General features: G+C 39.2%; 1 protein-coding gene across 1 annotated transcript in view; it reads left to right on the forward strand.

Annotated features, from left to right (window-relative positions):
- Positions 1 to 24,702, forward strand: part of LOC104027713 (protein eyes shut homolog) — a 961,671-nt gene that overhangs the window by 78,800 nt on the left and 858,169 nt on the right. Inside the window, exon 6 of the mRNA XM_075707654.1 lies at positions 21,316 to 21,475. Within this exon, the coding sequence (XP_075563769.1) occupies positions 21,316 to 21,475 (160 nt within the window). The remainder of the gene's footprint in view (positions 1 to 21,315; positions 21,476 to 24,702) is intronic.

Raw genomic sequence — 24,702 nt, forward strand, 5'->3', positions numbered from 1 at the left:
TATAGGTTAACTTCTCTTTGAAGACACAAACAACTATGGATTCTGTCCAGCCAATTTTTTTGCTTCTCTTAGTTGTAACTTTCTTGATCGTAATTAATTTTTCCCCATAGAAAATATATATTTTCAGTATTATCAGAAAATCAAATACTGACAAGTCATTTGAGAATTCCAGCTGAGAGAAATTTGGCTGTTAATTTTTTTTATTATTTTGGTTTTTTTACAAAAGCAGATTTGGAAGTACTGAAACATTCAATGCATTTGTATAAGTGGCACTAAGCAGCCCATCTCAGAAAAAAGACCAACCCCACAACAAAATAATTTAAAAAAAATCAAGGTGTTAGACCTTGAAATCTAATTAAAAAAATTCATTTTTGTTTTGAAAATAATCTCTAGTTTAGTTTCAAAGAGTAGTAAATATATTTATTTACATATAAATGAAACAGTATAGTTTTATTTTTTCAGTATTGCTGTAAGTTATTGGCACAAGTTCTTGATCACGAATTAGTATTAATTATAAGTAATTGTAATATTAATAGTTACTCTGCTTACATTTATTACATTCAGTAATTCATTATATGTTTCTAAAATTATTTCTGCCTCTATTAAGAAATCCCTCTGATGTATATTAGCTTTATGTAGATAATAATGCTTAGTTATAGGAAGCATTTATTGATGATGCTGTTGTGTTAGATAAACATGGGAATTGTTACTTCTTAGGAAATGGAGCTTCTCTTTGCATTTCATATTCTCACGTTTCATATTTTTATATTTCAATTCTCATATCTCATATTTCAGAGTATGGCTGTAGTCGTAACAAATAATTTGTTCTTTCTGTTGTTGCCCATCATCCTGGGGACCAAAGTCATGATATATATATGGAGATAGGATTTATCAACAGAAAAATAATGTGTAGTTGCATAGTTAATTCCAGTTAACATAGCTTAATGAAAACAGATCACGTCAGACCAAGCAGATTTAATGAGACAACCTGACAGACAGTGATGGAGAAATATTTTCTGCTGCAATTCACTCATTAAGCAAAATGAATCATTTAATGGAGCAAGTTAAATTCTAAGGAAAAAAAAATCTAGATCTTGATGACACTTTAGTGGGTATAGCCAATCAGATGCATTGACACAGGAAAGTTTTTTTTTCCAAATAGTTGGATGTTCTGCTTTTTGTAGCACACATACCTGCCCCCCACCTGCCGTCCAGATGAAGCAGAAGACACCACAGTTTGTGTAGCTAGATCAGCACGTTATGCCCAACTGTCAAGATGACTGTAAAAGAGCTAGACTTCTGTCCAACATAAATTTTGGATTTTTTTTTCAAAATTAAAAAAAGTACAAACTGATTAAAAAATTATGCCTATGTTATTGGGCTTATAGGCTTGAAGATCTGTGAAGTAGTTGTTATTCTAATTTTAAAATTTTAATTAGATTTTTTTGTAAAATTAACTAAAAACTGAGTGAACAGTCAAAGAGGAAAATAATTATAAATTAGGAATTATTGTCCCCTGTGAGTGCTTTTAATGGACTTCATGGCAATTTGGTTTTGGACTAGTGTTTTGTAGTACTTTGGCAGAGTAGAAAATACAAAACTCTTTCTGTTGAAATGTGCAGATCACCACAGAAAATGGTAGTATAGTTAATAATAAGCAAATCTGATCAGGATTTCTTGGTAGGCTATACTACTTAGGAAAAAATGTGTTCTAAGAGAGGGAAATGCAATGCTGAATGCATAGGAAAAAGAATGTGAGTTACACAGTAGCAACTATTTCCTGACAGTGACAAAGAGGACAACTTTGAGCTCAATGTGGATATTAAATTTAATAATTAATACAATCCAGATTTGGCAACTTTATCCTAAATACCTCCACCTACTCAGTATTAGAAGATGGGGGCCACTGTTTTAAGGAAAAAATTAAATTAAAACAGGTTTAACATAAGCCACACTTTTACAGTTACTAAAGTGTGAACCAATCACAGATTCCAGTAGAAGTTTATTTAATAAAGCTATTCATCTGCATTATTTTGACAATATGATAACCTGCTTCTTTAAAACGTTTTTAAAAAAATCTGCCCACAGAGACACATTTCAATAGACATTTCTATTCTCATAGCAACTTGCTTTTTCTTAAATGGATTTTATAAGTTGAAAGTCAGTATTCTTAATTTGCCATTGATAGTATTTCCTTAGTGCTTTTAATCTGAGTGTCTTAAGCAATTTATGGCTGTAGGTATCTGTTATCTTTTCGTTTATGTGAAGATAAGGAAAAGATGAACAGTTCCCAAAGGACAGCTGACAGGCAAGAAAGAGCTGGTGTTTCATTCTTGCTAATCATACTTCTGCCACATGCTAACCACACTTCTGCCACATGCTAACCACCTGGGGGCATGTGGTGGTTTGGGTAGAGTTATCCCAGTAAATTAGACTGGCTCCAGCAATGCCTCTCACACAAGGAGACTCGACAGTAAAAACAGGTAAAGAGGGAATGCAAACAAGGAATCACCTGGGGACTGTAAAGCTTTCCTCTAGGTCCCAAGGGGGAATTGGCTATCTAACTATCTATTTATCCAGAACAAGTGCCTTAGATCAAGTCAAAAGAATTATCCCTGCTTAAGATCCCATGGTTTTTTTCCCTGAATCATCATTAGTATTAAAGTAAAAAAACAAAACAAAACAACCCACAAACCAAAAAAAAAAACCAAAAAACAAACCAGAGATACTAGGAAAAAAAGATTAAACTACTTTAGTATAAATTATGAGGATAACAGAACTGTCAATTATCAAATTTTGGAAGATTAACAGTTTCTAAAACACGATATTGGAAAAGTCAAGGGTATGAAGACTATCAAGCTTCTGGCATACCAGCTGTCTTTATTCTCTAGGGAGAGACAAGAGATTGTGTTCTTTGGTTTCAACCACTGAATTGCATATAATTTACAGAATTTATAGACCAGGTATGACTACCTACGGAAGCGCGTTGAGGGAAAAGAAGGTGCAGCCCTACAGCAGTTGCAAGCAGGGGATTTTGCATAGCCACACACTCTTTCCTATTTCTGCTTTGCCACACACTTCTTATGGAAGGGCATACAGATTAAAAATGCATTCCACTTTTTGCAGGGAATAAAAATGCTCATTTATAGCTTTTTTTTTTTTTTTCCTAACAGCTCCTTACTATGTTATGAGCAACTACCTTTTCACTTATATAGTTTGCGTAGTGTATCCAAGTCTATTTTGTCAATGTGACTTTCTCCCATCATCCTGACAAACCACTGATTTGTGCAAGGTTATGTGGTCACAGCTAACAAAGGAATTGATTTATATAGGCACAAAAACTAAAGCTAAAAGATGAAGTGAAAGCAATGCCAATGTAAGGTCCGTTTCCATTTGCATGCGCTACACTTGAGACAAGGACTAAGCAAATCATACACATTGCTTGAAGAGCAGGAAGTGTTGGCAAGCAAATAAACACTAGAACAGCATTAAAGAAAGAGACGTGCTATCATGGGTTTTACAATTTCACCTACTGTTGGTCATTCAAAGCAAATATTTAAATTTTCTTTAAGCTGTACTGACACTTAAATGTGAAATTTTATGTTGGAATCATTGTCAATGGATGTCCTGGTACCTTCCAAAAGAGCAGCAGGAATTGCTGCCATTTTCTGGCTAGTGTTCATACAGCGCAGTGGAATTAGATTGTGCTATTAAGGGGGAGCAAAGCTAAGAAAAAAGAAGTGGTGTTTTTAGCTTCTATAAGTAATTTGCAGAATATGTGTTTTGTACACATCAGGTGTTTGCATATGCATGGGGAATACAGATTAATAAAAACTTGTATGGATAAACCAGAACCAAACCAGAAAACACCTAATTATGCACCAACATGCATACCTTTCAGGTAATTGCTCCCCAGTCACTGAATTTTTGCTTTCTTATGTGGACAAGCATTTAATAGTCTATATCAAATAGTATGATGCACTGTAACAGATAGAAAAATTAATATAATAGAAAAGGTAGGTATCTAAAATCTTGCCCTACAGATGGCTCTGGGGCTGTTCATGTTATATTCTTTTGATCCTTTTCCTCGCAACTGTATATCAAAATCATGACTGTTATATTTGGAGTTTTATGGTGAACCTCAGATATTTCAATAACAAAGTATAAACCAAGAGGGTATATGGTTGATAAAGTAAAATTGTGCGTACAGGTGAATAATCATGTTCGCTGGTAAAGCAGAAGAGGCTTACATAGTAACATAAAGAACTGCCTTCACCATAGGCAATATGTTTCTTTGGGGGGCATGAGGGAAAGAGGAGAGAATAGAGAGGAGGGAGGAGAGAGGAGGGAACGTCTCTGTCTCCTGTGTTTTTTCCCCATGTCAGAAAGTCAGTACATGGTACGCATTCAACAGAACTTGCGCAGAAATTACAATCAGGCAGACAAAGCTCCCAAGTTTCATCCCTAACCAGATGAGGTTTGCCCTTGTGGGTGGAGAACCAGACCCATCAGCCAGCCGTCAGGCTGGGAATCAGTCTGCTTCTTTTCAGAATAGTGGCAAGCAGTGCCAAGCCCCACGGGCCTGCAGTACCCCCTGCGTCAGCCTGAACAGCCCTTGTGCAAACTCTGCTGCCGCTGCTCCCCTTTCCCACTTTGTAAGTTCTTCCCTGAGGAGCCACTCTCAGTCCTAAGGCTCTTTCATAATACTTTATTCCCAGAAGTCTGGCTGAATTTATAATCCAGAAGTAAAGCATCTGTATGCAAAAATTAGCAGTAATCTCCAGAATTGAGCTACATCAGTTACACTGCTTAGAACTCATAGGCCTAAGAAGGCCTCAGACTTAGAGAAGCCATTTGTACTTATTGCATGAGAGGAGAAATCAGTTCTAGATAACATATCCAGAATGAAGAGGAAATATAACTGAGAGAAAACATTACCTTGTTTAACAAATGTAGTTCTTTTAAAAAAAAAACCTACAAGGGCTTTTTTAAAGCCTTCTGCACTGTATCAATCAACATTTGTTTTCTGAGTATAAAAAAGCTGTAAGGAAACTAACATTTAATATGTTTGGCATAATATATATTAAAGCAGTTGGTTGGAGTGATAAAATTGTTATGAATATTTATAACAGCTCTCCTAGCAATGCTAGAAGCAATGAAAATTGGCACTGCAAAATCTACTGCTTTCAGATGCAACTTTTACACTTATATACAACATATAAAATAGATTATTTTCATTTTCCTTTTTTAAAAAAAAAATCTAGAGTTTCTTCTGCTGTTTTCTCCCCATGGACTATCTGAGCAATACAGTTTCATCTCTGTGAAGCCACTTTGCCACTGTCATTAATTCTATGGATGTCTCTCCTGTATTTGTCCTTCCAGCTGACTGTTCAAACAGCAGTAGTTCAAAGTCAGATGCTTCCATTAGGGGCTAGTTTTAATTAGTCCATTTTCTTCAACACAGTAGCAGTAATTCTACAGAAGAGTTCACATAAATTTTAAAATGTCCTACAAAGTTTTGTGCTTCTTCAGTATTTAGTTTGAACTTTATCAAAAAAAACCTTTTCCAGCTTTTCTTATTCTATTGAAATAAACACCATCAAAGCACCCTAGGCACATTTCATATGTGCTGTTAAGTATCTCTGAGCAGCACAGAAGTTAATGAACAGTAGAATTTTTCATGTAATAAACTAAATATCTTGGTTTCCAAGAGTTAATTTAAATGAAAAACATTTAAAGCTCTGATCATGTAATACCGTTGCATATCTTTATACAATGTATCTTAATTGATCTACTAGAATAGTATATAATATAATAGAATACAAATACACAGTAAAATACACCAGAAATAAGCAGTAAGACTGTTTTGTTTCATTTTTAAACAGAACTTCTACAAGAAGATGACTTAGTCAAAACTTCACTAAATTTTTTGATCCTAAAACTATGTTAGGCAACAGTGGAGTACATAGATATTTAAATGGGAGCTATACTAGGACTGGAAATAGACAGTTTATACAAAATGCACAGATTAATCAACTACTCCCCACCGTTACCTAGTTCTGGTAAGTAACACATAGAATTATAGAATCATAGAATATCTCAAGTTGGAAGAGATCCATAAGGATCATCAAGTCCAACTCCTTGCTCCTCGTAGGACTACCTAAAACTAAATCATACGACTGAGAGCATCATCCAGATGCTTTTTGAATTCTGACAGGCTTGGTGACTGACCATCCTCTCAGTGAAGCACCTTTATCTAATGATAACATATAGCAATGTACATTGAAAATATATTGAGTACATTTCAGTGCCAACTAGCTCAAGCTCATAGTTAAGCCTCTAAACATTTGGGGATTTTTTTCTATAGTTATACTTTCATTGTTAATAGGCAATCATAAATGTGCAATGTTATATCCGATTATGAGGTATCGGTGCCCTTTAATCTCTCACACTTGAATAAGACATACAATCAAAACATTAAACAGTCATCACAACGATAGGTTGTAACAAGAGTTCCCTTGTTCATCTTGACACTTCAGCTGACTATATCTAAAGTCATTAGGCAGCTGTGCAAAATTAAAAATAAAGTTTTTAGCTGGAATTTTCTGGTTTATTGATTTCATTTTCCAGTGTAGAGACTGGTGGTTCAAGATCACCAAGCAGTTTTCATATCTTAACAGAATCACAAAAAGCCTCCACAAAACCTTTATACAAAGAATTATTTTTTTAATGAAGCAATGAATTACATGGCAACAACTATCCCCAACACAGAAAAACAAGTAGAGTGAAAGCAGTATCTAATGTTTTCATGTCGGTTGCATAAACCAACCAAAACAACAGTTAGAATATTTTTGAATATTTTTCACATTGAAAAATAATTGCACTGGTTTTCCAAATAAGACATCCTGATGATTGAATGATCTTCAACCAACAGGAATTAAACTGGCATCCCAAAGTAGCAAAGGATCATGATAATAGGCTTACTCACTGAAAACTAGAAAACTCCAGCTTTGATTATTCACAGTTAGAAGCAAATTAAGAAAACAAGCAAAAAAAAGCTTGTAACATGAGTTCATAAGAAATATGTAAAGAAAGTAGTGGTTGCGTCTTTCACAATTTCAACTTCTTTTACACTCCCGTGACTCAACTAATAGAAAAGATCAGTTGCTTTTGGGTAAAAGAGAAACAGGCCCTGGACCCTATGAGTCCTGATAATCAATAACCTAAGAAAGAAATCTGGACTGAATTTTACTACTGTACTACTTTACTTTTATTAAGAGCATAAGCTAAATTTTCACTGTAAATAGAAGAACAGGTACCCTTCATATAAGCTGACTCATGATGGTTAATAGCAGAAGAAGAGGTGAGCTTCTCCCCTGCCAGTCCCCATATTTTACAATTTTGTAACAAAACAGTACTGTCTAAGACCATTGCAGCTTCACACATTTGCACTGTGTATGTGAAAGATGTTTGCTCAGCCGCACACCTTGCATAGGAAAGTATGAATTTAATAATATGGAACTGACAACTTTGTGTAACATTGAAAGAAGTTCTTTTCCCATGTCACATGAAAAAGTTCAAGGAATGGGCAAGCTAGCTGAGTTTGAATAATTTTTTTAACAAAATCAGTTAAAATGAAGCCTGTGCTCAAATTTAAACCACTTTTCAAGGATACAGAAATTCTCCAAACCTCTTTTTTTCTGACTTCACTATCCAATAAGGAGCTGGCACCTTGAGATAAGGAGGATGGTTGTATAAAAGTTCAGCCAGCCAACTCAGCACTGTGTATTTCTGAAGTACCTAACTTATAATAAAATCCTTTAACCTGTTTATTAATGCCAGTAAGATCAGACACACATTCTCCATGTGCTGTATAAATTTTGTGGTGTCTTCAGCAGCTGTTTCCAATACTGCACAGTAAGTTTCTAGTACATGCTACAGCTTCTTGTTGATTATTTTTTGTCCTTCAATATCTGCTCTTTCTTCCTCTACTAGCAAACACCAAAAAATGCACATTCTTAATTTCCCTTTCTAGGGTATAAATAAATATTAATAACATTTCATTATTTTAGAAAGTCTGATGAAAAGAGAGGTGGCACTTGCTTGAGCTATGCTAAAGTCAAGTTCGTCTTCTCCCTCCCTAAATGAGATGTACATGGATAGAATTCTACTTCATCAGACGTCAGAGGAATACTTGTCACTATAAAAAACTAGTTTCTGTTTCCCCCCCATATGCCCACATGAAAAATGAAAGAATATAATCTCTATTAAAACCAATTAATTAATTCAAGCTATGCCATTTTTCTGCCCATACCTCTAACACTTTTACCTGAAATCAGGGATTTGCCTGAATGAGCATATCATATTAGACATGATGTACCTCATCTAATATCACTGGATATGAATCAGTGGCAAAGGCTCTGGCCCAAGTTCAGAGCAATGAACCTCTCATAACACCTGTTGGTGTGAGAGGTTAAACTCCAGTGGAACGGTAGCCTCGCTTAACTTTTTTTACAAGTGCTATGTATCTATATGCACATATTTTTAATATGTCATCAAGAAGGCTCATTCTAATAAAAATTCTATATCATCCAAAGTCTGGATAGGGTGAGAGAGGAAGGCAGAAATAGGTTACTCTTCTTGCTAGAGTACTCCCCTGAAAGGGCTCTGGGCTTCTTAAAGAAGTTTGAAGAATCTGCAGAGCTAGGCTGTCACCTGAGAGACCCCACTGAAGAAATTGACTTCTTCATAAACTGCACTGCCAACACATGAAAGAAAATCCATTCTGGACCATGTATGCCTGTCGTGGTTTAGCCCCAGCCAGCAACTAAGCACCACGCAGCCGCTCGCTCACTCCCCCTACCCCGATGGGATGGGGGAGAGAATTGGAGGAGTAAGAGTGAGAAACACTCCTGGGCTGAGATAAGAACAGTTTAATAATTGAAATAAAGTAAAATAGTAATGCTAATAGTAACAGTATAATAATGATAATAATAATAATGATACACGAAGCAAGTGATGCACAATGCAATTGCTCACCACCCGCCGACCGATACCCAGACAGTTCCCGAGCAGCGATCGCTGCTCCCCGGTCAACCCCCCCCAGTTTATATACTGAGCATGACGTCATATGGTATGGAATAGCCCTTTGGTCAGTTTGGATCAACTATTCTGGCTGTGCCCCCTCCCAGTTTCTTGTGCGCCTGGCAGAGCATGGGAAGCTGAAAAAGTCCTTGACTAGCATAAGCAGTACTCAGCAACAATTAAAACATCGGTGTGTTATCAACATTCTTCTCCTACTAAATCCAAAACACAGCACTATGCCTGCTGTTAGGAAGAAAATTAACTCTATCCCAGCCGAAACCAGGACAGTATCCACCCCTTATTCTATACCATCTACGTCATGCACAGGCCCTCCCCTTTCCAATGTGTTCCAATTAATCACCACCCCTTTCCCTATCTTGATATACACACAGATATCATTCCCTTCGTCTATGGCCCATCCCTCTAAAATGTCCATTGAGTTCATTTAGCCCATGACTTTGGGTTCCATCTGTCATCACAGTCTTTCAGAGCAGGAGAGGTGGTGTGCAGTGTTGGACTGTTGCATGCTGAAGTCAGTTCTCATTCCAACATGGTTTCATCAAAGTTCATTTTCCTTAGGCTGGGCAGTTCTTACTGCAATACCATTGATGCGGCATATAGCAATCATAATATATAGTATTATATACTTAATATTAACCTACTATATTATTATATTAACATGCAGTTAAGAGATAACATATAGTTAAGAGATAACATACAGTATTATAAAGCAATTAATATTATACAATTCAGTTCATTGGCTATTTTCACCCAAAATCAAATTCCCTTGAGGTACACATTGGGCTTCCCCATCCTTTCGCATCACCCACCAAGTGCACCCAGGTCCTTGAGCAAAAGCAATCCCACGAATGGGTTTGCCTTTGCCAGAGGGGGAAGTAACCCAGACTGTCTTCCCCAGCATATTTTTCATGTGCACTACAGGAACTTTATCTCCTTCTACAGTACGTAAAAGTTTTGATTGGGCAGGGCCAGCTCGATTGGCAGATCCCCTGGTGTTGACTAACCAGGTGGCTTTTGCTAAATGCGTATCCCAATGTTTAAACGTCCCACCACCCATTGCTCTCAGGGTAGTCTTTAACAATCCATTGTATCGCTCAATTTTCCCGGAGGCTGGTGCATGGTAAGGGATGTGATATACCCACTCAATGCCGTGCTCTTTGGCCCAGGTGTCTATGAGGTTGTTTCGGAAATGAGTCCCGTTGTCTGACTCAATTCTTTCTGGGGTGCCATGTCGCCACAGGACTTGCTTTTCAAGGCCCAGGATGGTGTTCCGGGCGGTGGCATGGGGCACGGGATATGTTTCCAGCCATCCAGTGGTTGCTTCCACCATGGTGAGCACATAGCGCTTGCCCTGGCGGGTCTGTGGGAGCGTGATGTAATCAATCTGCCAGGCCTCCCCATATTTATATTTTAGCCATCGTTCACTATACCCAAGGGGCTTGAACTGCTTGGCTTGCTTGATTGCAGCGCATGTTTCACACTCATGAATAACCTGTGCAATACTGTCCATAGTTAAGTCCACCCCTCGATCACGAGCCCATTTATACGTTGCATCCCTTCCTTGATGGCCTGAGGCATCATGGGCCCACCGAGCTATAAATAATTCACCCTTATGTTGCCAGTCCAAATCCACCTGAGCCACTTCAATCTTAGCAGCCTGATCTACTTGCTGGTTGTTTTGATGTTCTTCAGTGGCCCGACTCTTAGGTACATGAGCATCTACATGACGAACTTTTACAACCAGGTTCTCTACCCGGGCAGCAATATCTTGCCACAATGCGGCAGCCCAGATTGGTTTGCCTCTGCGCTGCCAGTTGCTCTGCTTCCATTGCTGCAGCCACCCCCACAGGGCATTTGCCACCATCCATGAGTCAGTATAGAGATAAAGGACTGGCCACTTTTCTCTTTCAGCAATATCTAAAGCCAGCTGGATGGCTTTCACCTCTGCAAACTGACTCGACTCCCCTTCTCCTTCAGCAGTTTCTGCGACTTGTCGTATAGGACTCCATACAGCAGCTTTCCACCTCCGATGCTTTCCCACGAGACGACAGGACCCATCAGTGAACAGGGCATATTGCTTTTCATTTTCTGGCAATTTATTATACAGTGGGGCCTCTTCAGCACGTGTCACCTCCTCCTCTGGTGATATTCTAATGTTTTTTCCTTCTGGCCAGTCCATGATCACTTCCAGGATTCCTGGGCGACTGGGGTTTCCTATTCGAGCCCGTTGTGTGATCAATGCAACCCACTTACTCCATGTAGCATCAGTTGCATGATGTGTAGAGGGGACCCTCCCTTTGAACATCCAGCCCAACACCGGCAGTCGGGGTGCCAGCAGGAGCTGTGCTTCAGTACCAACCACTTCTGAAGCAGCTCGAACCCCTTCATATGCTGCCAGTATCTCTTTCTCAGTTGGAGTGTAGCGGGCTTCGGATCCTCTGTATCCCCGACTCCAAAACCCTAGGGGTCGACCTCGAGTCTCCCCTGGTGCTTTCTGCCAGAGGCTCCAGGTAGGGCCATTCTCCCCGGCTGCAGTGTAGAGCACATTTTTAATATCGTGCCCTGCCCGGACTGGCCCAAGGGCTACTGCATGAACTATCTCACGTTTAATTTGTTCAAAGGCTTGTTGTTGCTCAGGGCCCCATTTGAATTCGTTCTTCTTCCGGGTCACTTGATAGAGAGGGCTTACAATCTGGCTGTAATTTGGAATATGCATTCTCCAAAACCCCACAACGCCTAAGAAAGCTTGTGTTTCCTTTTTGCTAGTTGGTGGGGACATAGCTGTTATTTTGTTGATCACATCCATTGGGATCTGACGACGTCCATCTTGCCATTTTATTCCTAAAAACTGGATCTCCTGTGCAGGCCCCTTGACCTTACTCTGTTTTATGGCAAAACCAGCCTTCAGAAGGATTTGGACTATTTTCTTTCCCTTCTCAAAAACTTCTTCTGCTGTATTGCCCCACACAATGATGTCATCAATGTACTGCAGATGTTCTGGAGCTTCACCCTGTTCCAGTGCTGTCTGGATCAGTCCATGGCAAATGGTGGGGCTGTGCTTCCACCCCTGGGGCAGTCGGTTCCAGGTGTACTGAACACCCCTCCAGGTAAAAGCAAACTGGGGTCTGCACTCTGCTGCCAAAGGGATGGAGAAAAATGCATTAGCAATATCAATTGTGGCATACCACTTAGCTGCCTTTGACTCCAGTTCATATTGAAGTTCTAGCATGTCTGGCACGGCAGCACTCAGCGGCGGTGTAACTTCGTTCAGGCCACGATAGTCCACTGTTAGTCTCCACTCCCCATTAGACTTTCGCACTGGCCATATGGGACTGTTAAAGGGTGAGCGAGTCTTGCTGATCACTCCCTGGCTCTCCAGTCGACGAATCAGGTTATGGATGGGAATCAGGGAGTCTCGGTTGGTGCGATATTGCCGCCTGTGCACAGTTGTGGTAGCAATCGGCACCTGTTGTTCCTCCACCTTCAGCAACCCTACAATTGAAGGGTCCTCTGAGAGACCGGGCAAGGTGGACAACTGTTTAATTTCCTCTGTCTCCAAAGCAGCTATACCAAAAGCCCACCGGTACCCTTTTGGGTCCTTGAAATACCCTCTCCTGAGGTAGTCTATGCCAAGGATGCACGGAGCATCTGGGCCAGTCACAATGGGGTGCTTTTGCCACTCATTCCCAGTTAGGCTCACTTCAGCTTCCAGTACAGTTAGCTGTTGGGATCCCCCTGTCACTCCAGAAATACAAATGGGTTCTGCCCCTCTATAGTTTGATGGCATTAGCGTGCACTGTGCACCAGTGTCCACTAGAGCCTTATACTCCTGTGGGTCTGACGTTCCAGGCCATCGAATCCACACAGTCCAGTAAACCCGGTTGTCCCTTTCCTCCACCTGGCTGGAGGCAGGGCCCCTCTAACACTGGTCACAGTATTCGTTGTTCACTTCCTGTAAATGTGAATCAAAAGTTCCCTGATCAAGGTCGGAAGTAAAATTAGCCCTCTTACTCTGTCTCGGGAACTGCTCACTGGAAACTGGAGCTGCAATTTTCCTGGGAGAACCGCCTTTTCTAATAGTTTTTCCTTGCAATTCACGCACCCGTGCCTCTAAGGTTGAGGTGGGTTTTCCATCCCACTTTCTCATGTCCTCTCCATAATCACGCAGGTAAAACCACAGGGTGCCCCGTGGTGTGTATCCTCTATATCCTCTCTCTTGAGCATAGGGACGTTGACTCCTAATGGCTGAGACACTGGTCCGTGCAGGTGGGGAGTAGGACAGATCCTCTCTGAGTTGTTGGAACTCTTGGCATATTTTTTCAGACAGTTTTTCCACAGCCGAGACACAGGCCCGTAGGGAGGAAGAGAGCTTTTCTTCGTAGTCCCGGAGTTGTCTAGCCACTTCATCCACCGTTGGTGCCTCGTCGTCTTTCCAGGCTAGTATTGCCAACGAGTTGGAATACGATGCTGGTGCGCTCCGTACCACCTTCCGCCACATGGATTGTGTGCACCTGACTTTATCTGGGTCTTTGGTTAACCGCTCATCATTCAGGTCACTGTAAATCACCTCCAGCACGCCTAATTCCCTCAGGTACTGGATACCTTTCTCTACGGTGGTCCATTTGCTTGGGCGGTATAAAACATCCTCCTTGAAGGGATACCTTTCCTTCACGCTTGACAGAAGTCGCCTCCAGAGGCTCAGCGGTTTTGCCCCTTTTCCAATTGCTTTGTCAATGCCCCCTTCCCTGGAAAGGGATCCCAGCTGCTTGGCTTCCCTACCCTCTAAATCCAGGCTACTGGCCCCGTTATCCCAGCATCGGAGCAGCCAGGTGATGATGTGCTCGCCTGGATGACGACCAAAATCTGTTCGCATATCTCGCAGCTCACTCAGGGATAGGGATCGGGTGGTCACCATCTCATTTATGGGTTCTTCCTCCTCTGGTTCTCGTGATGGCCCTGGTTCATCTTCATCCCTTACTAAACGAACTGATTTCCTCGTGTATTTTTTCTTCTGTATAGGGGCAACTGATACCGGCGCAGGTTGGTTCTCTGGTTTAGCCACAGTGTCTGTCACTGGGGTTTGAGTAGCCGCAGTGCTCATGGCTGTGGCTGGAGTAGCCACAGTGCCTGGGGCAGGGGTTTGAGTAGCTGCAAGGCCTGTAGTGGGGGTTGGAGTAGCCGCAGGGCCTGTAGTGGGGGTTTGAGTAGCCACAGTGCTTGTTGTTTTGTCATCAGATCCAGAGACCTTCTCTTTCTTTTGAGGGTACTGATTAGCGTTGACCACGGCTCGATAGGCATGGGCCAGTCCCCAGCATGTTGCAATGATTTGTGTCTCTCTGGAGCTACCAGGGTGACAACATACTTCTTCCAAATACTTTACTAATTCTTCAGGATTCTGCACTTGTTCAGGGGTGAAGTTCCAAAACACTGGAGGTCCCCACTGCCCTAGGTACTTGCGCATACGATCCCACACACCCTGCCACTCATAACTATCCAGCCTTGGGGTAGATCTCTGGATGGTATTTTTAAACTGCTTACTGACCTTTATCAAAATGGAAACAACATTCCCAAGAATTATCAATAGAAGTATCTTAACTGCCCAGGGGTGTTCAAGATACAGGAAAGTTGTTGTAATGAAGGAGGAAACATCATAGAAGAAAGCAGCAAAGGTGCCATTCTGTATTTCCTCCACAACAAGCCTCTCAGAGTAAGAAGTATAATTGCTAACTCTCTCTATGAGGTAGTACCCGAAGTACAGTAGTGACTTCTGTATGAAACCCAAATACCAAAGAATGCTCAAGGTCAGGGTTTTGATAAGGAGCCTCCCAAGCAAAAGATCATGAATCACTGCAGAGCATAGCACACTACACAAACTGACAGCAAGCTTTAACGCGTGCTGCAAAAAAAAGAACATGGTGCAGATCAGAAGAACTAATATCGTGACCGGCAACTGTTAACAGACTCCTTAATACACTCTGATTAATCTGTTGTTATCTCAAGCCCCACGTTGGGCGCCAAAAAGGACTGTCGTGGTTTAGCCCCAGCCAGCAACTAAGCAGCACGCAGCCGCTCGCTCACTCCCCCTACCCCGATGGGATGGGGGAGAGAATTGGAGGAGTAAGAGTGAGAAACACTCCTGGGCTGAGATAAGAACAGTTTAATAATTGAAATAAAGTAAAATAGTAATGCTAATAGTAACAGTATAATAATGATAATAATAATAATGATACACGAAGCAAGTGATGCACAATGCAATTGCTCACCACCTGCCGACCGATACCCAGACAGTTCCCGAGCAGCGATCCCTGCTCCCCGGTCAACCCCCCCCAGTTTATATACTGAGCATGACGTCATATGGTATGGAATAGCCCTTTGGTCAGTTTGGATCAACTCTTCTGGCTGTGCCCCCTCCCAGTTTCTTGTGCGCCTGGCAGAGCATGGGAAGCTGAAAAAGTCCTTGACTAGCATAAGCAGTACTCAGCAACAATTAAAACATCGGTGTGTTATCAACATTCTTCTCCTACTAAATCCAAAACACAGCACTATGCCTGCTGTTAGGAAGAAAATTAACTCTATCCCAGCCGAAACCAGGACAATGCCACAGCAGCTGAAGAGGTGCAGGAGTTACTGTCATCACAGTAGACAGGATACTACAGCTGTACTAGCAGAATGCTGAGCCTCCTTTGGGTCCCTTAGCAACTCAGATCTGGGACCAAATGAGTAACAGAGATCAGCCACTTCAGCAGGCACCAAGAACCAACAGGGTAATAATGGCTCATATAACATAAGCAGGATATGAGAAACTGAGTACCTCCACTTACATACTTTGCTAGCTCCAATATATTCTAACTGAGATAACGTCGTTAAAGGAGAAACCTAACCAGAGCATTGTCACTGAATCCTTGCATTCTGTGAACTGGGAGAAGAATTCAGGTGTTCCCACACCAGCATGACTTAAGACCTATGGAAATGAAATTTCTTCCCTTGGAGTTTCCAAACTTCTAACAGCGTGAAATTTGTTAGGCGGGATATCCATGTGACAAAGCAATGTACTGACACTATGATTCAGCTCCAGGAGTTTAAAATAACGTGTTACACTAGTATTTTACATGAATGTGGAAGCAGACTTAAAAAAACTTTCAGTAAATAATTCTGCCTTTTTTTTTTTTTGTTCCAGAATAATTTGTAAGACAGTAATGTAATGCCTGAAAAAAAAATGTTCACCCTGTGCAATGACAGATAAGTCAGTAAGTTAGGACTAACTCATTTTATCTTTTTATGCTAAAAAGTCATTCACATGCCCTGGTGTATTGTAGGCTAATGAATCAGTGTTGTAAAGTTTTAAATCCTTAGCCATTCTAGGCATGGCAGAATTTATTGGCAGCTATAGAACTATCCTCATTTAAATTTTTGTACACATTTTGAAAGAAAAAGATCATACCCTCTTTTATAAAAAGACAGGCATTCCAGCTGGAAGCAGTATGTGATTAAAAAGATCTCCCCAAATAAGTCCCTCAATCCAGTTCACTAAGTAGCAACATGTTCGCTATCTCTGAACTAAATTTGCTTATGTTCTTTGCAGTTATTATCTTCCCAGTTTGAGTAACTTCTACAGCTTCACTTAGGCACACATTTTATGTACAAAAAATTGTAAGATTTTTTTTCCTGATATTAAGGTAAGGATTTTATTTTCTTTATTTTAAAAATTTTCATAGCTCCATCAACATAGAAAAATAACAATACTCCTTCTTTTTTTGTAATTTGGCCAAAGAGCATGTGATGAGTTCTTTAAATCTTTTGTCATAAACCAGTCACTCACATTCCTAACATTGAGCATAGCTGTAGGAAAAACTGAGAAAATAAACAACAGTAAGGATATGCACATCACTCCTACTGTATTTGTGGAATGAGTGGGGGAAAAAAAAAAAAGAAGAAAATATTAAGGTAAGGAAAAATAACATAAGAAAATATGCAAGACAAAACAAAAATTGAAAGCATTCATACCCAGTTTGATCTCTAAATTTTGGGTTGAGTTCAGGTTTTCTCTATGTATTTTAAAAGTAGCAGAGCACCCTATACACATGAACATTTTGTAAGTCATCTTACTAGGCAATTGAAAACTGAGAAGACAAAAAAACCTTTATAACACTTTTCAACAAAACAACCAGTATGCTCTTGGGGTGATTTAAATTCAGCTTAAAAAAATTACTTAATGTTGCCAGAAAGTGCTGACTTAAGCATCCCTGAGACTTGTCCTTTAATTATCCTCAAAACAATTCAAATATAATCTGGAAATAGTGATTTAATTCCTGAATGCTGTCTTGCAAGTAATATGTTTCACCCCAGGTGCAGAACAGCCACTTTGTTAGATGAAAAGTAAATGTAGTTTTCACAACAACTCATTCTCTGGAATTTTTTCCGCACTCTGAGAACTGATTTTTTAAATTAACATGTATCCACCAGGAAGAAAGTTAAACTTAAGTGAACTTAAGAAGCTCTTTCTTGCAGAATGGACTTAATAAGATATTTAAAGAAAGAAAATATTGGTTAAACACTTTTAATATTGCAAATAATAATGTTTAGTGACTGAGCAGATAAAAGGTTGAGTCTAGTCAATGAGAATTTCCAAATAAATACTGTCCTTATGAAAAGCAATCATAAAGGAGAAGCTATCTTATAAACTCCGTTTTTATAGGTACAGCAGCAGAAGAAAAGGAGACCAAGGATAACATAAGCCTACTGCTGAATGAGAAGGCTATCACTCAATACCTCTGCCCTGTTTTTTACTGGCAATATCCGCTTTCAAGTTTCCCAAGTCCCTATGATGAGTGGCAGAATCTGGAGGAAAGAAGTACTGTCAATGATAGACGAATGCCAAACTAGGAACTACTAAGGCAAAGGGGGTATATGTATGTCCAAAGGGCTTGACAGGATGCGTCTAAGGCAGATGAGGGAGTGGATCAATGTGATCATAGAATCATAGAATCGTTTAGGTTGGAAAAGACCTTTAAGATCATCCAGTCCAACCATTAACCTACACTGCCAAGTCTACTCTAAACCATTCAAGGGTAGACTAGACTAAACCATGTCCCAAAGTGCCACATCTACCCATTTTTTGAACACCTCCAGGGATGGTGACTCCACCACCTCTCTGGGCAGCCTGTTCCAATGCTTGACCACCCTTTCCGTAAAGAAATTTTTCCTAATTTCGAACCTAAACCTCCCCTTGCGCAGCTTGAGCCCATTTCTTCTCGTCCTATCACTAACTACTTGGGAAAAGAGACCAACACCCATCTCACTACAACCTCCTTTCAGGTAGTGAAGGTGGTAAAGGCTGCTTCATCTACCACTGGCTTGCATTAGTAAAAGCATAATCAGCAGATCAAGTGGAGTCATTAGTTCCTTCTGCTCAGCACTTGTGAGGCCACCCCTAGAGTATTGTGTGCAGTTTTGGGCTTCAATGTACAAAAAAAAAGACTTTGACAAAATTGGAGCAAGTCCAGCAGAGAGCCATCAACATTGTGAAAGGGTTGCGGCAGGATGATATATGAGGAAAGGCCAAAGGATCTGGGTTTGTTTAGCCTTGAAAACAGAAAGCTGAATGGGGATATAATTCTTTTCTTCAGCTCCCTATTGGGTGATCATAGGCAAGATGGAGACAAACTTTTCTCAGAAGTGCACAGCAATGAGTGAGAGACAACTGGCACACTTGAAACAAAGGAAATGCTGACTAGGTATTAATTAGAAATTGTTCACAATGTGGTATGAGTGTAGTTAAGTGCTGCAGAAGGTTGCTGAGAAAGGCTGTGGAATTGCCATCCTTGGAGACATGCAGACCTCAACTAGACAAGATCCTGAGCAACCAGCTTGGATTTTAAAGTTGACCTGCTCTGAGCAAGGAGTAGGACTATAGGGCCTCAAAAGGTCTCTCTCAACCTAAATTATTCTGGGGTTCTATGAATGTAAAATATACTGACATACACAATAAATCATATTTTTATAGTTTTCTTTGGGGGAAGCTTTGTATACTGAATGACCATGGTAGACGTACGTACCCATAGATACAGTTACCTAAAACATGCGACCTTTTTTTTTTTACATTTTTATCGTAGTGTCAAATTTAACCAAACATAACATCAAGGACAAGGACAGTACATAGGGAGTGGCAGGTGTTTCTGAAGATGAGGGCAAGGAAATCAGGAAATGGCAGAGTCATGTATGGGTATCGTCACAATAGAGAGATGCAGGGATAGGAATTTGGAAAACAGGAAGTAATGAATATACAGCTGCTGCAGAACATTATATTCTTCCAGGCCCTGGGAATGCAACTCACACTAATTCTGTTGCAAGTCATGCTCCTCTTATATCTGGGTCACTCAGGAGGTGGCAGCCCACTTCAGCTATCTGCTGTTTCATTAGTTCAACTCAGAAATTCACAATGCGGGATTCCCATCACTGCAGTTCTCTTAAAGGCTTCACTTGGACACCTGAATACTGTTTATTTTTACAAACATGTATATCAGTTAGGAAATCAGAGATCACTGTGATGGGAATGTTTAGAAGATTGATAGGTCAGGCCAGTTTTAAACTTTAAAAAAAACTTTACTGAATTAATTCATAAACAGCATACTTCATGCTAAAAGTTTTTACACATTATTAGTGATTCTCACTATGCTTACATACTGTTGTTCTGTAACACATTCTAAATTACATGTCATTATACAATACTATGGAGCTGATGCCATAGTTAGTGCTGATGGCTATGGTCCTCAGTGGTTCTTAGTTCCCAAGGTGAAGTTAATCTGTCTTGTGAGCTCTTTGATGTCACTGCTGAAGTGAGTTTGTCTTCCTTTTTCTCCATGCTTACTCTTCAGACTTGATGTTTTAAGTTATTTTACCCCTTCTCCTCCTCCCATAAAAAAGGAGGGTCTCCTGATATTTCTTGCCTTCATTTTTTTGTGTGTCTTGCCAGTCATTCTTCTTCTGTATTCAGCAATATATCCTGCCTATTTTCCATGCCTTATGCTAATCTTTGGCAACTTTTTGTTACTTGTACGATGTGCAACTGCACCTATTTCTGCCCCTTTGGTGGTCACATTGCACACAGACATACTCATGTAAAACGCTTATACATTGTGCCTGGCTACACACTCACAGTGTTCTAAAATACTTTTATGCTACTGTTGGCTATACTGTTTTATTCCCCTTATAATTGGATTCAAGGCAAGCTACTATTAATTATATCCTGATCAGGGCACTTGTAATTTATAGGTTTCACAGGACTCTTTTGGGAAGTTAATATAAACTTGTATTCCAACAGAATATTTTCAGTGTAATTTTTTTGTTGTTTATGGTTATAACCATGGTCTTCCATTTTTGTAATGGTGTGTCTTGGTCCCTGGAGGATATTGAAGTAAAAAGACTCTGCCAACATGTTTCTGTCATAATAATGCTTAATAATAGTTCTGTCATAATAATGGAATAATAATGCTACATGTTTGTCCCTATGTTTTATTTCCATTATTTTGTAAATGAAACTTTTTGTCCAATGAATCATGATTGTATTGTCATTGTCCCCAAAAAAAAAAAAGACATGTAATTTGTGAAGACTACTGAACATATCTCCATTACTCCAGAACTTTATTTTTAATTAAAGGAGCAGCTCTAGCCCTGTACTTAAGAACTTCATTAGACAGCTTCAAATTTTCCCCTTTCCTCTGAAGAAATTATTTTTATTTGTTTTAGTGAATAGATATGGTCAGAATGTACAACAGAAGTTCCGTATTATGTTTTCTCATTACTGGTTGGCCACTGTCTATCTTGCAGGCTGTTTTGGTATCACTGCCTGGTTTCTCTCTCACCTCCAGGCCTTTTAAATCCTTTTTGTACACCCAGTTCTTCTTTTCCTGCAGGCAAGTCCATCCCTCACAGCCAGTAATTATCTTCACCATTTCCTCCTACTCATGTGTCCTCCTTTCCCCACACTTTTTCAACCGACATGGTAGATGCCTCTCTCAACTGTTTTATCATCTGCAAACACAGGCATGAAGAACAGTCTCAGTTGGATGTAACACTCTGCATTCTACCATACTTTTACTCAGTAGTAAAATACAAGACTCAAAGAAATTTCTACAAACTTTCACATTACATTTTCATTTTGTGTTTTCTTTGTTGTTGTTTTTTGTTTGTGTGTGTGTTTGTTATATGTAGTGTCTCTGTGCACCTGGATGGACAGGAGAATTTTGCCAGTTTGCTGAAAATGCATGTTTAATTTACCCAAATAGTTGTTCTGATGGAGCAACTTGCATGGATATGAGCCAACTAAGAGAGCAACCTTTGTTTCAATGTTTGTGTCCTCATAATTTCACAGGTAAGGCATAGACAAATCATGTAGAAGTTTGTAGTTTCATTTCCCTTTAAATATTCAAGTATAGGAATGCTGAATATATCAATGCTGAATTTTCAAAAATAAGGAACAGAGAATTGTTTGGAGGAGTAATCACAGCTCTTTGCATTTTCTGCCCTCTGCTCTGATGCCTACTAAATCTAAACCAAACTTACAGGTTACTTTTGAAGCTTCCACATGAAGATTGTAGTAAGAATAGACCTAGAGTAGGCTTCAGCTTCAGTTTAACAGACTAAGTGTATGTCTACATGTAGAAGTTCTGTATGTGAGCTAGATATCTGCTGCGTTATTATAGTTCCTGGAAATCTAATTAATGACAGCAATGGAGCCCAGGGAGTTTGTTCATTTGTATTAGCCTGTATTTGTTCAGATAACTTCAGCTGTCTTTCTGAGAGCTGAATCCCACCTCCTGTTTTAATTTTTTGGTGGGCCACCAATGACTTATGCAGCTTAATTTGGTGTGGCGTTAACTGATTCACTTTACTAGACTTTTAGTCTAAAGTAATGTGAGACCTAGTAAACAAGTCTTCCAGGCTCCTTGTACTATCAGTGAGTAAGCATTTTCAGAAGGAAATTAAGACCACCTGTGTTAGATATCTGTTAGTGGTTGGAACACTTTCTTCAGGAGTGTTTCTCTTTTATTGGTTACAAAAGAAACCTAGAAAAATAGCTTAGATTAACCACACTGCTTTTTAGCTGGCAAGGAAAATAACTTCTAATTTTTCTGCCAACCTTACCCTTTAAATAGAAGCTCATTTAAGGTGGATTCTACATTCCTTCATTAATCTTTGGTTAGAGAGGGTGCTGAAAGAGAAGCGTTGAATGAATGTGATTCACTTCAGTTTTAGGTAACATTAAGGAAACAGATATTAGCCGTTTGTATATCAATTTAAAGAAAAGTGCCAAAAAGATTAACAGAGCTTTAAAAATAACCAGTTGAAAGGTAGAAACTTAATATTTATTACCTAGAGAATGAAAATTAAGTTACTCTGAAGGAATGCTATTAATACACAGCGGAAATGGACTTTAAATCTACTGCCATTAAAAAAGAAACCCCAGAGAGTAGTAACTATGAACCCCTCTTTTCACTTCCACCTTACCACCTGTATGATTTTATTTTTTCAGTCTAATATTGGGTTATTTTTTTAGTGGTGTAACAACCAAAATTATGGATTTGTTAATAAAAGTAACGTTTCACTACAATTCTTCAAGGCTTTTGAGATAATAGTAAGGTCTGTACTGAACAACATAATCATGAATCAAAAGCCTGACAGGCTATAGTAAATGGCAATAAATGTATGCAATTAATACAATTTAACTTTACTAAACACTGAGTTATGACTGAGTTCAAGTGGAAGTGACTTCAGCGTTCAGGGACATCTTACTATGAGGTCAAGATTATTTCCTTTGCAGGAACTCATTGCAAGAGGTTCTTTATATTGTAATAGGGTTGGGTTTTTTTTTACTTCTTCCTATTTTTAAATAATAAGTTACTTCTTCACTCTTCTTCTATAGTATTTTTCATTTATACCTGTTTATTGTTTCATTTATGTGTCTGGGAAGGGAGAGAGGGAAGGACAATGCAGTGGCAATTTTGGCATGTTTACTTGACTCTGAATTAAATAGCATCTGCAACCACAAAGGCTATTACAGTTTCACATCTAATTGTTCTTAATTGTCTTTATAAATTATAAACACCACAGCTGCAGCCTTTGCATTAACATTTAAATCATATTTGGAGTAGACTTATCTTAGGGAAAAGGAAGTATGACATGATGTAACATTCTCAGATGTGAAAAGCAGAACTTTGATTTAAAAAGTAATAAAACCATTTCATTTTGGTTTCGCACTCTTTAATGTAAACTTGGAGAAGCTCAGCATATAAACACAAATGCAATTTTAAACTACATTTCTTATTTCTGTTTATATGTAAGATACATTTTGGATGATTGACTCAGAAAAATATACATGTGTTTGGTTTAAACTTTCAAAGGAGAGAATAAAAAGGTTATAAAACATAGTTATCTCTGTTGAATAGATGTCATGATTTCTGTGCTTTCTGTTTCCTTCTACAGTTAGTTCCTTATATTCCTTTTCCTTTTTCTCTTCTCTGAAAGTGGATAAAAACCTTTGTATCTACAACAGTGCATGTAAGTAACATGGCTTATGACAGTAAAATGAAACAATCCATGTCAGCTATTTCTCAGGTTTTGCACAGTAGCCCAATTGTCCTTGAAGAAGCTTCCTCTAATTAATTACTATCTTTCCTGGTGTGTAGAGCAATCATATTGGCAGGAATTGATTAGGCATGTTAGACTCTTCGTTTAGTTGGTAGAAAAGTCCTTTAATTAAAATAATCTTATTGCTGCTAAAAGGAACTGCACCCAAAGCAAATTCACCAACCAGAATTTAAAGTACTCCTTCAGTTACACACTTTTTCCTCATCTTCAAACTTTCCTTTTAGAAGACTCATTAAGATCACTCACAGATTTATCCACAACTTATTTTTTCTCTTTCTCTCTGTTTTATTGAGTTGAGACAGGGCTGCTAATTTCTACAGGTACATAGGAAATTAATATAAACAGATTTGGATGAAGCTTGCACTATTGAACTATGTAGGTGGTTTGAAACAGTATTCTGCAGAAAGAATCTCTGGTGCCATAATAGCTAATGCCCCAGAGAAGAAGATATGGGATGTAAAATTTCCTGTATCTTTCACAATCTAGTTAAGACAACATTTATAGTAGTGAACAAAACAATGGCATGGCCTAATTTAAACCCTTCTATCTGGTCAAATCTACATTTTTAAATGCTTTTGTTCTCTAGAATACAGTGGCATCATGGCTTAACCCTGGTAGGCAGCTAATCACCACACAGCTGGTTGCTCACCCTCCCGCCATGGGATGGGGGAGAGAACTGGAAGGGTAAAAGTAAGAAAACTTTTGGAAATTGAGGTAAAAACAGTTTAATAGGTAAAGCAAAAGCTGCACACACAAGCAAAGCAAACTAAGGAATTCATTCATTGCTTCCAATTTGCAGGCAGGTCTTCAGCCATCTCCAGAATATTTAGGGAAGGTCTCTATTTTGTGTTGAAGTACAATGGAAGACTTATAAGTCTCAAAACTCAAATAGATAAAAAGAACAATAACATTTCTTCCACAGCTCTATTCCTTATACTAAAGGAAATTTTG

This window comes from Pelecanus crispus, chromosome 3 (assembly GCF_030463565.1).
Source record: "Pelecanus crispus isolate bPelCri1 chromosome 3, bPelCri1.pri, whole genome shotgun sequence".
Classification (NCBI taxonomy): Eukaryota; Metazoa; Chordata; class Aves; order Pelecaniformes; family Pelecanidae; genus Pelecanus; species Pelecanus crispus.